Source organism: Gracilinanus agilis, chromosome 2 (genome assembly GCF_016433145.1).
Source record: "Gracilinanus agilis isolate LMUSP501 chromosome 2, AgileGrace, whole genome shotgun sequence".
Classification (NCBI taxonomy): domain Eukaryota; kingdom Metazoa; phylum Chordata; class Mammalia; order Didelphimorphia; family Didelphidae; genus Gracilinanus; species Gracilinanus agilis.
In genome coordinates, this window is record NC_058131.1 from 266,826,128 (window position 1) to 266,842,194 (window position 16,067).

Consider the following 16,067-nt stretch of genomic DNA (forward strand, 5'->3'; position numbering starts at 1 on the left):
CTGAAAGCCCTTGGTAAAATTGAGAGAATATTCAGTTATTAAAATGACATATAGATTTCAACTGCTTGGATCTTTTTTTCTTCTTTGAATCTTTACCTTCTGTCTTAGAGTCAATACTAAGAATTGGTTACAAGGCAGAAGAGTGGTAAGGACTAGGCAGTGGGAGTTAAGTGACTTGCCCAGGGTCACATGGCTAGGAAGTGCCTGAGATCAGATTTGAACCAAAGACCTCCCATTTCGACTCTCAGTCCACTGAACTACCCAGCTACCCATATAGCTTGTTTTTGAGGTGAGATTTGAACCCTAGTCTTCTTGACTCTAATCCCAGCACTCTATCCACTAAGCTATGTTGCCAAGAAGGATAAAAAGCTTTGCCCACCTAATAAATACTTATTGAATCTTTAGGCAGAATTTGGGTTCTAGTCTCCTGACTAGTTTTATTTTTCACTAAATTTGGACTGTGCAGGACAGTTTACTTCCTTTCTCTGAATTTCTTTTTTTCCTTCTATAAAGTGAAGAATTGGGGCTAGATGATCAGTAAGCTATCTTCTAGCTTGAGTCTACCAATAAGTTACTTCATCATATACTGGAGGCATGAGTTTCTTACATAGATATTTCTCAGGTAGAGGAGCACAGCAGTTGTGGTCTGGTACACTATAAAAAAAATTTATTGCAGGGGGCAGCTGGGTGGCTCAGTAAATGGAGAGCCAGGCCTAGAGACGGGAGATCCAGAGTTCAAATCTTTGGGCAAGTCACCTAACCCCCACTGCCTAGCCTTTACCACTCTTCTGCCTTAGAACCAATACACAGTATTAATTCTAAGATGGAAGGTAAGGATTTAAGAAAAAAATCCATAGTATACCTTGTTCAGAATAAATGTATTCAATTCAATCAAATGATATGCTTTGCTATAGCAAATATGCAAACAACATCTTCAGTAGTGAGTAGGCAATGGTGTTTGATTTTTACCAAAAAATCTTTGGCTTTCTTACCAAAAATGTGTATTAAAATAGAATCTGTATAGCTTTAATTGACTTGGGCAAGATTGAAATCTGATGAGAATGCCCATGCATAGGTCTTCAAGAAATTCAGTGTGAATTTGTTTCTTTATGCTCCAAAATAGTTTCAATTGCAACTACTTGAGTGAGAATGGGTTAATACTCAGCTTATACAACATCCATGCAGCCTTGGCAGGTATAGAATTTCTGATTTTTTTTTTTCCTGAGGGTATCATTTGGTTTCACTTTTTAAAAAATTTCTATCAAAAACCCCCCTCAAAACGAAAGAGCTTCTCTTCCCTTCCTTTGGGTTGGTTGGTTTCTGTTGTTTTAATGAGTAAATCTGTAGTCTTGTTATTTGACTATGGTCCCAGAGGAGGTGCTACTTTATCATAGTGGCAGTAACATAGTTCACATGAGTTTCCTCTTAGTTTCCCTTTTTCCACTCATCTTTTCACATGGTTTCTCCTAGCTCTTGAACATGTTCCAAACTCTGTTCGCTTGTGGAAGGCAGCTGTGGAACTAGAAGAGCCCGAAGATGCTAGAATAATGCTAAGCCGAGCCGTGGAATGTTGTCCCACTAGTGTGGAGGTAAATCACTGAAGTTACTTCCATATAACTACTTCAGGTTTGAACTGTGTGTCAGACAGAGGTTGGAAGTTTAGAATCATGGAAATAAGTTCTGCACTGAAACTTTAGCAGGTTTATTGAATTCATTGTAACTGTAGTGTATCAAATGTAGAATGTTTTGCTTACCTAATTAGCAGGAATGGTCACTTTGTATTCTCTGACCCAAGCGGGCATTACTATTAAATTGTACTTCTGTTTGTTAGGTTCAATATTTTGTTCATCTCGAGGGCTAGTAGCTGGGAAGAGAAAAGTGGCAAGATAGGATATGTAGCTGCCCAGTCTAGTATAGTCATCTCTGTCCTAAAAGCCAATCAAGTCTCTGTATTTTTAAAGCTTTTTCACTTACATTATTTAACACAGTGATTGTTGATCTTGTAGAGGCTGAGACTGGTGTATTTCTGAGCTAGATCATTCTGAGTTGCACTGGGTTATTGCTGATGAAAACTCTGCACTAAGTTTATGATTTGTATGATTAGCTTTGGAGAAAAGGGGTGATTGGTAGTAGGAGGCAAAAAGGGAAATTGTGAACCAGCTCAGGTCAGAAATGGAACAGGTCTAAGCTTCTATGCCATTTTGTAGTTAGATTGAGTCCATGTGTAGGCACTGCATCTTCAGCCTTGGAGAGATGTAGAGACCTAGGCTTTTTATTTAATTTAATTTAATTTATTTATTTTTGGGCCCTTACCTTCTGTCTTAGAATCAATACTGTGTATTGGTTCCAAGGCAGAAGAGTGGTAAGGGCAAGGCAGTGGGGGTTAAAGGACTTGCCCAGGGTCACACAACTAGGAAATGTCTAAGGTCAGATTTGAATCTAGGACCTCCCATCTCTAGGCCTGACTCTCAATCCATTGAGCCTCCCAGCTGCCCTTGGCTTTTTTATTTTAAAAAGAAAAAAGAGGAATGGATTTAATAAATAATATCACAGAATCATTGACTTGAATTAGTATAGTTATTGGAAAAATTGGCTTAGAATTTGCTTCTGGAATTGGAAATTGGCTTCTGTTTGAGTTTTTCAAATGCTACCTGAAAAATGTGAAGAAGTTATTAATCAGTTTAAGAGATTTCATTTAGTGAGAATTGCTACAATAAGAAAAATCAGCCAATTCAGTTTTAAAATCAAGAGGTTGAGTTGTGTTTAAAAAGAAATTTGCTTAAGTAGTAATATTCCCTTGTTCCTTATTGGTGATACACCTTCAGGTTTGTTCAACATCTAGGCTGACATTACTAAGCACTGTCTCCTTTGGCATTATAATTTATCTCATTATCTGGGATGTCTTTCTATACAGCTTTGGCTTGCTTTGGCAAGACTGGAGACCTATGAGAATGCCCGCAAGGTCTTAAACAAAGCACGTGAGAACATTCCCACAGATCGACACATTTGGATTACTGCAGCCAAACTAGAGGAAGCCAATGGAAATACTCAGATGGTGGAGAAAATCATCGACAGAGCCATTACATCACTTAGGGCAAATGGTGTAGAAATCAACAGAGAGCAGTGGATCCAGGTATATACCCATTGTCTTAAATGATTAATATAGAATCAAATTTTTAAAATGTCCTCAAAACTGTAATAAATATTGGAAACATGATTAATGTAGAAAAAAACATCCTGCACATTTAGATGAGAGGAAGCTTGCATAAAACACATAACTAGCATTTGTATACTGTTAGAAGCAGTGAAACACAGCTGCATAGGCATAAATATACCCGATATAAATATATCTCTTTGCCCCAGGGCTATAAACACCTAACTTTTTCCCTCTTTCATAATAACCACTTTGCTCAAACAGTGTACAAATTTCTGAAGAATTTACATTGTATGTTTATGAAACTGGTTACTCTTTGCCAATGGAGAAGAAAAATGGCATCCAAAATTGAGATGGGTGATTCTAGGGGGAAAATGTGCTCTAATGCAGAAGCTTCTGTATTGGAAAAAAATCTTTTGTCCTTAGAAGAATCTTTGACCTGGAGAGAACACCTTGCTCAAGATTAGGCTCTGTGTTAATTTATATTTAACATTGTATCTCTGTATTTAGGATGCTGAGGAGTGTGATAAAGCTGGAAGTGTGGCCACTTGCCAAGCTGTTATGCGTGCGGTCATTGGCATTGGGATTGAGGAAGAAGACAGAAAACATACCTGGATGGAAGATGCGGATAGTGTGAGTCTGTGATCAAGTCTGTGATAAATCGATCTATCTGTCTATCTATCTATATCTGTACACACACACACAATAATACTCTGTGTGTTTGTTGTGGGGAATTTTGTGACAATTCTCTTCAATAAAATTTATTAAATACCCACTATGTGCCAGGTACTGAGCTAGATGTTAGAAATAAAAAGACAAAAATGAGACAGTCCCAGCCCTATGGCTACTCCAGCTATTTTACATTCGAATGGGTGAAAACAACAAGAATACAAAAAACTAAATGCAAAGTGTTTACAAAATAAATAAGTAGTTTAGGGGGCAGAGGGAGTACTAAAAATTGGAGCTGATCAGAAAAGCCCTTGCCTGGGATGTGACACTTAAAAAGAGACTTGTAGGAAGTAGACAGACTTGTTATATAGTATCTGAACAGTTTTCACCCCTTTCCCCTCTTTCCATTATTTATGAAAGTATATTAAGCAACTTAAATCTACATTGCTATGAATTCATGGAGTAAATTTAATTTGTGGGTAATGGACTCTTGATCTGGCTACAATCTGGAAAGATTAATTACAGTTGTTTCTCATCAGATAGTGTATATGAAATTTATCTGGATACCTATATTATCTCCACCCATATTATAAGTTACTTGAGGGAAGGAATTGTGTCTTATTTATCTTTCCTGTCCATCAAATGTAGGTGCTTACTAAATAATATTGAATTAACAAATGACAATATTTTAATAAATTGATTATCTCTAGTCTATAAGAAATCACGTTATTTACAAGCAACTTAGTAATTGAATTTCAAGTAGCTCAGTACCAAATGAGCAGTAACTGTCTCCTTAGTGAATCTGGTACAAAAGACTTCACCAGATTTGTGTTTTCTTCCCTAACTATTCAGAGCCATATTTTTTTTTTCTGAACTTAATGCCAATCTGCTTAGCTATTTTCTTTTTTCCTTATTTGATAGCAACTTGTTTAAATGTGACTAACATATAATGGAGGTGCTTATGCTATTTTAGATTGTTCCTCTAAACAACCTCATCTTTCACATATAGCTATAAATATAACTATTTTTGAAAGCACCTCTTATCAGAAAGAATGAAAGCTAAAGCCTTTTCTGTGCTGAAGGTAGAACATTCTTTGTACTACATTCTACAGTGCTAAGGATTGTCTGGCTCTATTCTCCCCTTGGTCAAGAATGTACAAATCAGTGATTGAGAAAGTTAACTTTTTACTATTATTTACTGTGAATGGAAGTGGGTCTTTATTCTTCCTTTGCATTCTTTCCAATTTATCAGACATTCATTAAATGTCTACTTTGTGTAAGACCTTGGACTAGACTCTCGTCATACCAACATAAAAGATGATGTCCTTTTCACATAAAAAATTTACAACCCAGTAGAGAAAGAAGCACACACAATTAACCATGATACAGATTAAAATACAACTTGGTGTACAGGAGATGTCAGATAGAGTGGCATGAATGGTTCAAGAAGGGAAGGATCCCTTCAAGTTGGAGTTATGAGAGAAGATTTTATGCAAGTGCCTTGAAGAAAGAAAAAGATTTCATTAGATCGAATTTGGAGTTGAGGATGGAGAGTCAGTTCCAGACATAGGAGACAAGTTTGTGTGAAGGTGGGAGTGGGAAGTTCAGGGTTTGGGAACAGTGGATTGTCTAGTTTGTCTATAAGATAGTGTCCTTTTTCATCTGGATGTTTCTGCTTACCTGGGTACAAAAAGCTTTGTGATAGGTATGACATTGCTAGACTGTTCAAAGGTATACATATTTTTCCTTCTCCTTTTTTCAACCAGACATTTTGAAAAAGCTTACTTGTTGTTCCACTTACTTTCCTTTTCTTTCTAGTTTCAGATCCTGTCATTGATCTGAAATTATTCTCCACAAAGTTACCATTGGTCTCTTAATTGCCAAATCTGGTGGTCTTTTTTTTTTATATATATAGGTATCAAGACTAAGTGGTACAGTGGGTAGAACAATGCATTTGGAGTCAGGAAGACTTAGGTTCCCTTTTTGCCTCTGATACTTATTAGCTGTGTGACTCTAGGCAAGTCACTAATCTCTCTAAGCTTCAGTTTCCTCATTGTAAAATGATAATAAAAGCACTCACCTAATAGGATTGTTATGAGAATCAAATGAGATAACAGTATGTAAAGCAAATCACAAAACTCACAAAAAAGTGCTGAATAAATGTTAGCTATTAGTATTGTTATTCTCAAAGTTTATTGTTTTATGCTGTTAACCATCCTCTCCTCCTAGGTACTCTGTTCTGGTTTTTTTTAGACACTTTCCTCTCCTGGCTCACCTCCTACCTGTCTGAGCACTCTCTATCTATTTTAAGTTGGTTCATCTTTGATATCATGACCCCTAACTGTGGCTATTTCCCAGGTTTGTTCACTGTCTAGGCTGACCCTGCTTCCTTGAGGAACAGTCTATACTCTTTCTGGGCAATTTCACTTAGTAAATGCCTTCTTAAGGTATTTAACTATTAATATGGAGATGACTTCAAGATTGATCTATTTAGCCCCAGTTTCTCCCTTGAGTTTCAAGCCTATATTGTCAATTTGGACATTTCAAACTATATTGTAGAGCAGGCCTGTTTTAGCTTAATATATCCAAAACTCGTTTCATCATCATGCCAAGATTCTTTCCTCTTCCAAATTTTCTTATTCTATCAAAGGCTTCACCATTTTGCTAGACTCCCTGGTTTGTAATCTTGGCATTATATTTGAGCCATCACTTTTCCTCTAACCCATGTATCCATTCAATTGCCAGTTATTTATTCTTTCCACTTATATAGCTTTCACCTTAGTTCAAACCCTCATTACTTCATGCTTAGTTGTAACAGCCTCCTAATTGGTCTCCCTGGTTCAAGACTCTCTCTACTCCAGTTTTTCTATATACTGTTTACTTTCTTTAAAAGAAATTAAATACATGTAGAAACAATTTTTTTAAATCCATACTTTCTTTCTTAGAATTAGTACTCTGTATTGGTTCCAAGGCAGAAGAGTGGTAAGGGCTAGGCGTGGGAGTTAAGTAGCTTGCCCAGGGTCACATAATCAGGAAGTGTCTGAGGTTAAATTTGAACTCAGGACCTCTCATCTCCAGATCTGGCTCTCAATCTACTGAACCACCTAGCTGACCCTAGAAACAATTTTTGACAATTGTTGTCTGGCATTTTAGGAATCAGAATCCCACCCCCTCAAAAGTGGTAAATAGTTTGATTATAGGTTATACCAGTGATGGGCAAACAACAACCAGCAGGCCCCCTGAAATGTTTCTATCTAATAGCGGGACATTATTCCTAATCTGATGAATACACTGAGTAGGATACCATACAATGAAACTTCGAAAGAGTTGCCTTAGAAACAGACTGACAGATGAGCATTTCTTTTCCTTTGGTCCCCTCTTTAGAAAGTTTGCCTATCACTGGGTTATACCAATGCTTTCGTGCAACACATTTTTCCATATTGCTCATGTTGTGACAAAAGACATTTATCACAAATAAAATAAAAAACTGATGAAGGAAATAAAGTAGAAGGTAGCATGCTTTGATTTGCAGTCAAACTCCAACAGTTCCTTTGGTTATGGATAGCATTTTTCATCATGAGTCCCTTGTGAATATCTTGGAAATTTGCTTTGCTGGTAATAGTTTAGTCTTTAATAGTTGATCATCATGCAACATTTCTGGTTTTGTATACACTGTTCTGGTTCTCTCACTTCACTTTGCATCAATTCTTACAAGTGTTTCTGGTTGTTTTTTTTAACTCATCCTGTTGGTCATTTCTATAGCACAATAATATTCCTTTATAACCACATACCACCACTTGTTCATCCATTCCCCAAGTGATGAACAAACTCTTAGCTTCCAATTCTTTGACACTACAAAAAGAGCTGCTAAAAAGATTTTTATAGTTAGATCCTTTTCCCATATTTCTGATCTTTTTGATATACAAACCCAGTAATAGTATTGGCTGGGTCAAGGAGTATGCATAGTTTTATGGCCCTTTGAGCATAGTTCCATATTGCTTTCCAGAATGTTTGTATCAGTTCACAGTTCCACCAAAAGTATAGTTGTGTTCCAATTTTCCTATATTTCCCTTCAACATTTATCATTTATCTTTTTGGTTTTGTTAACCAATCTAATAGCTAGTATCTCAGAATTTGTTTTCTAGTCAATAATGATTTGAGCATTTTTTCATATGACTACATAGTTTTAATTTCTTCCTTTGAGAGCTGTCTCTTCATATATACTGCCAAAGGAACTGTTGGAGTATTGATTCTAAGACAGAAGGTATGGGCTTAAAAAATTATTTAATGATATATTTTTTTTTGGAGCTGAAATCAATCAATCATTAAGCATCTACAATGTGTCAGGCACTGTGCTAGGCACCAAAGATAGCAAAATAAAAGTGAAACAGTATTAGAAGGATTGCCTTCTGTGAGAGGAAGGAATATACCATTTTTGGAAAATATAGATGATTTAGAAAAAAATTAATATTTACTTTTAAAAACAAACCCTCCTCTCAGAGTTCTTTTCTTCTACCTGGGAGATACAACATGTATAAAAATACATCCCATCCCATTTCTCCCTGCCTCCCTCGCTCCCCTGACTTTTTGTTTGGAGGTCACTGTTAGCTGGGGAGATCAGGAATCCTCGCATAGAAAGTGGTATTTAAACCACCTTGAAGGAAACTAGGGATTCTGAAGAAGTGGTAGTGAGGAAGTAATGAATTGCAGGCATAGATGGCTGATGTAAAGTAATAGAGTTGGGAGATGTGTAGTGTGTATGAGGAATAGAAAGAAAACACTTTTACTGGACCATAGTGTTATGTGAGGGAGAATATAGTGTAAAAAGAATAGAAGACTATTCTTGTAAGAAGACTATATTGGGACCAGTGTGAAAAGCCTTAGGGACATAACCAGAGGAGTTGAAATTTTAACTCAAAAGCAAATAAGGGAGTCCCTAGGATTTTATTGAATAGGAGAGTAGCATGGTCAGACTTGTACTTTAGGAGAATCCCTTTGGCAACCTTGGGGAGATGAATCAGACAGCTATTTCAGTAGTCAAGGTAAGAGATACTGAGGGTCTGAACTAGTGGTTGTGTAAATGGAGAAAATGGGTTATTTTCAAGAGGAGTATTACTGAGGTAGAAACAAGAATTGGCAATTGATTGAACTTGATTGGGTGAGGTGAGTGAGGGTGAGGAGTCAAGAGTGACTAGAAGATTGGTGATGCCCTCAATAGAAATATAGAAGTTTGGGAGAAGGGTGGATTTTGAGAAAATTAAGAGTTCTTTTTTAGATATGTATAGGACATCCAGTTTGAAGTATCCAGTAGGCAGTTGGTGATGCACAGCTGGCGATTAGGAGAGAGACTAGAGTTGGATATAGAGCTGGAAGTCATTTGTAAAGAGATGATAATTAAACTAGTGTGAAAGATCGAGGTCCTCAAGAAAGAGAACACTTGTTGCAGATGACTAATGTCTTGTATTCTGCTTTAAATTGTTAGCAAGCAGTAGGACCAACCAGAAACAGAAAGCTCCATATGTTTCTTCTTTGGTTTTCAATTTCTTATACAAGCTTTTCCTCTATCTTGGGTTATGATGTTTAATTGTGATCGACCAATATGATGCAATTCCTAGTAAATATCATTACTAGGAATCACGACTGTGCAGGGATGAATCATTCCATCTGTTCCCTTTGGAGAATATTCTAATGCCTATTTTTATCTATTTTTCCCTTCTGTTTAGTGTGTTGCCCACAATGCACTGGAGTGTGCCCGAGCTATTTATGCTTATGCCCTGCAAGTTTTCCCTAGCAAGAAGAGTGTCTGGTTGCGAGCTGCTTACTTTGAGAAGAACCATGGGACCAGGTATGTTGTGAGATAATCAGCACCTTTCAGACTGGGGTAAATCCATGCATTGGGGGTGAGGGGGAGCAGCTAGATAGCTCTGGATTGAGAGCCAGGCCTAGAGATGGGCAGTCTTGGGTTCATATCTGGCCTCAGGCATTTCCTAGCTGTGAGACCCTGGACAAGTCACTTAACCCGTATTGCCTGGCCCTTGCCACTCTTCTGCCTTGGAACAAATACTTCTGCCTTGGAACCAAAACACAGTATCCATTCTAAGATAGAAGGCAAAAGTTTATTTGAAGGAGTGCTCTCTTCTGAATGGTTAAATCCTGATCCTTTGAAGTGATTTATTGGAGAAGAGGTGCTCAGAGGCAGGTCATGATGAAGATAAAAATCTTTTATAACACTTTTGTTGGCCAACCACTTTGTAGTCTTACTTTAAGTTAACCTTTACAACCATTTTGTGTAGGATTATCATCATTTTTCATGTGGAGAAATAAATAGCTCACTGTGTCACATTGTGACACTAAGGGAGAAGTATCACCCATTGAGTTTGGTGGCAGATCCAGAGTTAGAGTGCACAGCCTGAGACTTTTAACTGCCACTGAGCTGATTGAGTATTTCTCTTTCTTTCTTTCTTTCTTTCTTTCTTTCTTTCTTTCTTTCTTTCTTTCTTTCTTTCTTTCTTTCTTTCTTTCTTTCTTTCTTTCTTTCTTTCTTTCTTTCTTTCTTTCTTTCTTTCTTTCTTTCTTTCTTTCTTTCTTTCTTTCTTTCTTTCTTTCTTTCTTTCTTTCTTTCTTTCTTTCTTTCTTTCTTTCTTTCTTTCTTTCTTTCTTTCTTTCTTTCTTTCTTTCTTTCTTTCTTTCTTTCTTTCTTTCTTTCTTTCTTTCTTTCTTTCTTTCTTTCTTTCTTTCTTTCTTTCTTTCTTTCTTTCTTTCTTTCTTTCTTTCTTTCTTTCTTTCTTTCTTTCTTTCTTNTTCTCTCTCTCTCTCCTTCTCTCCCTCTCTCCCTCCCTCCCTCCCTCCCTCTCTCTCTTTCTCTCTCTCTCTCTCTCTCTCTCTCTCTCTTTGTGGTCAGTCAGGTGTTTAGAATGCTTTAGTAAGGGAAGATTATGATAAATTGCTTATTTAGAATGGATTGAGAGTAAGGGTGCTGAGAGATCTTCAGACAATTGAATTGGGCTTCTAACAATGTGGGAGGGTGAGTTATTTGAGATTAGAATCATATGCTTTTCATTTAGAGTTGGTTAGTTCTGATTTTTGGCTAATGCTTATGCTCTGAGGAGGTCTTGGATAATTTTTAATTGTCTCTTTAATTGAAAAAATATTTGAGGTTTTGTTTATTGGATATAAACTCTGATTAAATTAAGTGTTGCAATTTCTTAAATGTTTAACTCTTGAGGGTGTTAACACACAAACATATAGTTTTGCTAGTGCTTCTTCTGTATGATGTTACTTGAATCTGGGTCAATCCTACTGAATTTATAAAGGTCCTAAGTATATGTTAATGATATCTAGTGCCAAGTTGTTTTAACAACCTAGATTTTCTTTCTCTCTTGTAAAATTGTTAATCCTTTTCCTGATAGGACATTTCTCCATGTATATCCCTAAAGTGATACTTTAGAGTGATTAGCTTCAACATTACTTGATTCTATCTTTGTAGTTCTTTCATTCCCATTCAACTCAGTTCAGAAGCTAAGGAAATAAAGGAATGAGAAATCTTGAACTGTTCTTTAGGGTTTGAATGACATGTGCATGGGATCACAGGACTTTACTTCTAGTTCATATATCCTTAAAAAGTTTCATAGTGGATTGCTGGACTTTGTGTGTATTTCCAATACCTAGTAGTTTGGTACATGAACCTAGAATTGTAGAATCTCAGGAGCTGGAAAGGAACTAAGAGGTCATCTAATATAATTCCTATCTGAATAGGAATCTGTGCCAAAACATTCTCAATAGTGTTTATCCAGCCACTGCTTCCAGTGATGGGGAGCCTTTTTTTTTTTTTTTTTTTTTCTTGCTCTGAATCTATGATTTTGTCAGTTTAAGGAGCTCTTGGTGAGGAGACCCTTTCTCACTTCCCCAACCACCGTGTGGATCAACAACTATTTTTCAATTTATTGTCTTAAGAGTCTTGAGTCACTTAAGTGGCACAATTGATAGAGCACTGGACCTATAATCAGGAAGTCTGAATTCTTGGTGACCCTAGGCAAAGCACTGCACTTCTGTTTGTTTCAGTTTCTTTAAATGTAAAATGGAGATAATAGTAATTACCTCCCATGATTGTTGTGAGGATAAAGTGTAACTATATGTAAAGTGCTTTTACGAATTTTAAAGCAGTATATAAATGTTAGCTACTATTATTTTTACCGAGAATGTTTGTCAGAGATCAAGGAGTTTTGTTACTAGGGTGGGGTCTGTTTATAGGGAAGGGAGAATCATTTATAAGTGACAGTGATGTTTTTTTAAAAGCATCAATAAAACTTTAAAAAAAAAAGATCAAGGAGCTGTGAAATGCCACTACAAGCTCAGTCACCTTAAAAATAACTCTTCTAAAATAATAGTGTTTGTTATTTTCTTCTTTTCCTGTTGGAAGAAAAACTCGACTATAATTTTTTATCACTGGTATCCAGGCTATTTTCAGCAATTCAAGGTGAAAAGACCTGACTTAGCACCATATCCAATGAGAAAAAAAACTTCAGTGAGCAGGCCTTTTCCAAGATACAAGTTGTAAAAGGGTGGGGGGAGGGGGGTCTCTCCTGAAGTTGCTTTTATCAGAGAGTGGTAGTTAAACAATGAGCTGCTTTGTAGAACCTTATTGTGAAGTTGGTTTTAGGATTTTTATGGGCAAAAAGAGTTTCCCGAGCCCTCCCCATTGTAAAACTTGATGAATCATTTATAGTTTTGGACTTTGAAACAATAACTATATTTACAACATCAGACGATAGTGGAAGTTAGCACACTGGTTTCCACAAGTTTATGGCTGCAAGGTCCCAGTAACTATAATTCCCTGTTGTCTTGTAGAGAATCCCTCGAAGCACTCCTACAGAGAGCAGTGGCCCACTGCCCTAAGGCTGAGGTGCTTTGGCTCATGGGTGCCAAGTCCAAGTGGTTGGCGGGAGATGTACCTGCTGCAAGAAGCATCTTGGCCTTGGCTTTCCAGGTGGGTATAACTGTCACTAACATAATAAACAGGGGAAATGTTGAGGCCTGAGGGAATTTGGACTTAAGAATAGCAAAAACCCATAGAGAATACATATCTGCCCTTTTCCTCAAGATCTTTTAATTGCTCAGGAATGGATTAGTCCCACATTGATAGTAGGTCTGAAATAGGAGGAAAGAGTGATGATCTAAATGTATCTGGCCACATTCTTTTTTTTTCTTAATTAAAAATTTTTTTAAAATTTTGAATATTTTCCCATAGTAACATGTTTCATGTTCTTTCCGTCTCCCCCAAACCCCCCTAACTCCCCTTAGCTGATGCACAATTCCACTGGGTTTTACATGTATCATTGATTAAGACCTAATTCCATATTATTGATAGTTGGAATAGAGTTATCGTTTAGTGTCTACATCCTCAATAATATCCCCATAAACCCATGTGTTCAAGCAGTTGTTTTTCTTCTGTGTTTTTCCTCCCACAGTTCTTCCTCTGAATGTGGATAGTTTTCTTTCTCATAAGTCCCTCAGCTTTGCTCTGGATCCTTGCATTGCTACTAGTAGAGAAGTCCATTACATTCAATTGTATCACAATGTATCTGTCTCTGTGTACAGTGTTCTCCTGGCTCTGCTCCTTTCACTCTGCATCAATTCCTGGAGGTCATTCCAATTCACATGGAATTCCTCCAGTTCTTTATTCCTTTGAGCACAATAGTATTCCATCATCATCAGATACCACAATTTGTTCAGCCATTCCCCAGTCGAAGGGCATTCTCTTTTTCCAATTTTTTGTCTGGCCACATTCTTAAGCTGAATAGAAATGATTTTTGGATGCTCTGTTTTTCAATATCTTATCTCCTCTCCATTAATGAAAATAATCGAGAAGTAAAAGAATAAGTTATGAGTTGTTATACATATGGTTTGAAAGGATTTCAGGGTTTTGGGGTACCCACTTAGCAGAAAGAATAAAAGACAAGGTCTGCTTCATCCTATACAACTATGCATTAATTTATCAAGACTGGTGCCTTTTGAGTCTCTATGGTCTCTTAGTTAAGCTGAGTAAGCTGAGTCACATTTGGCTTCTGCTGTTTGGTTCAAAAATGGGATGCATTTGGTAGCACTTTACACCTCAAGTCATTAAATATTGAGCCCTCTATAACCTCAATGTAAACATTCTGAAATTTTATGAACAATCAGACATCTTTATCAAAGAAGTCAATCAAACATCTTTATCAAAGAAGTCAAATTCCAATTCTACATCTAAAATATATAGCAACTCCTAGAACTACTCTCTCCATGTAAATTGAAGATAGTGCAGACCAACTTGAGAAAGTGGCCTTGAACATATGTTAGAGTGAATGGTTCTTTGTGTAAGAGACTGAATTTTGTGCTACTATCTTAGGACTTATGTTAGCAAGAAACCCATTCATTGTTCTCTGAGTTTAGAATACAAAATCATAAGAGATTATACTACTTTTGGTTGTTTTTAGCTGACCTTAATTACAATCATGTATTTGTTTTACTTTTTTGTTGTTCATTTTAAATATAATAACTTTGGCATTGACAAATTATATTATTTGTAAAATTGATGCTTCCTCAGTTTCTTAGGTAATGACCCTTAATTGAATATCCTTTTAACCTCCTACAGTTGTTTTCATGGAAAGTGACTTTAGTGCTCTGTATTAATTAGGTGTATAGTGTTATGTTTTATTTTTTTATAACAATAGTGAAGGTAGGGAAAAGGAGGAAAGGAGCATAATAGGTTTTGTATAACTTTCCGACCCCCCTCCCCAAATAATCCCATAGTACATATTTGACTATAGAGTCCATTATCATTAAAAATAACTTGGTTTGTTTTTATATATTTTTTTGACCCTAGTACATTCCCTTGATTGAACATAGATTTAAAGCAGAGAGAAGCAGCCTAGAATTTTGCAGGGTGGAAGAATGATACTAGTCTTATTTTTTAATTTTGTCATCATTAATCTATACTTGAACTATCAAGAATTGGCCAATACATATTTATTGTCTCTAAATAATAATAATGATAGTAACGTGTATGTATGGAGGATGAAGGGAGGAGATTAGATAGTATATATTTATAGAATACTTAGTGGGTATAATTTTGTGATTTTTCTCTGATATTGTGAAGTAGCTCAGAAGTTTTAATCAGGCAAGAAATAAATGTGCTATTGATAAATTGTGTGTGTTTTGCCTGTCGTTTTACCTACAGGCCAACCCCAACAGCGAAGAGATCTGGTTGGCTGCTGTGAAACTTGAGTCAGAGAACAATGAATATGAGCGGGCAAGGAGGCTGTTGGCCAAGGCTCGGAGCAGTGCTCCCACTGCAAGAGTAAGTCAGGGAAGGGGAGGAATGATAGACCTAACCATGTTTTGTAGGTACCCTCTTGGACTGGAGATTGTGAGGAGGCACTCGAGAATTCTGTTCTGGCAAATCAGGGTAGGGGTTATGGAATCTGGAGTTCTCTTAAATATAATAGAAAATATGGTTGTGGTTTTCTTGTGGAGGAGCAATGCCATTCTTCTAACAAAGCTGTTCTACTTTACTCAAAACTCAGGTGGGTTAGGTTTTTGTTTTTAGGATCTGCTATTCTCATATTATAGAACTTGTGTGGGTCCAGGGCAGGGAGCTCTGTCCTTGCTTTTGATCAGTTCAGCATTGTTTTCATTTTGATGAGAAGCAGTATGATTTGGTGGAAAAGGGTGGAAAAGACTCTAAAGTCAGGGGACTTGGGAGTTTTAGTCTTCTTTTATACGTAGCACCTTTGTTATACTGGGCAAGCCATCTTACTTCGCTTGGTTTCCCTGTGTATGAAATGAAAATAATGTTTATTCTGCTTACTTCACATTGCAGTGGTGTGGAAAGCACTTTGTGAAGCTTAAAATACTACAAATTGTCCCTAGAGTTTTAAGATAGTTTTAAGCTTTAACCTTTTAAAACTGCCCTAATACTTTTAGGATTCCTTATATTACAGGAGGGCCTGAACCTGTGAGTTCATTGGTGCTGGGAGTTTCCATTGAGGAATTTTCTCTGCTAAGGAAACATTACCTTCTCTGAAATTTAGTCTCACTCATATGGAAAAATGTTTTATGTGATTATGTGATTGCAATGTAAAATCTATAGCAGATTGCTTATTGTCTCAGGGAAGGGGGAGGAGAGGGAGGGACAAGGAGAGAGGGGTGTGGAAAGAGAATTTGAAACTCAAAAATTTTTTTAAGTGTTAAAAATTTGTGTGTGTGT

At 36.7% G+C, this 16,067-nt stretch overlaps 1 protein-coding gene across 1 annotated transcript in view; it reads left to right on the forward strand.

The window, feature by feature from the left end:
* PRPF6 (pre-mRNA processing factor 6) overlaps positions 1 to 16,067 on the forward strand; it is a 56,667-nt gene that overhangs the window by 18,945 nt on the left and 21,655 nt on the right. Inside the window, exons 10-15 of the mRNA XM_044663901.1 lie at positions 1,471 to 1,589; positions 2,915 to 3,133; positions 3,665 to 3,787; positions 9,547 to 9,668; positions 12,671 to 12,809; positions 15,039 to 15,158. Of these exons, the coding sequence (XP_044519836.1) occupies positions 1,471 to 1,589; positions 2,915 to 3,133; positions 3,665 to 3,787; positions 9,547 to 9,668; positions 12,671 to 12,809; positions 15,039 to 15,158 (842 nt within the window). The remainder of the gene's footprint in view (positions 1 to 1,470; positions 1,590 to 2,914; positions 3,134 to 3,664; positions 3,788 to 9,546; positions 9,669 to 12,670; positions 12,810 to 15,038; positions 15,159 to 16,067) is intronic.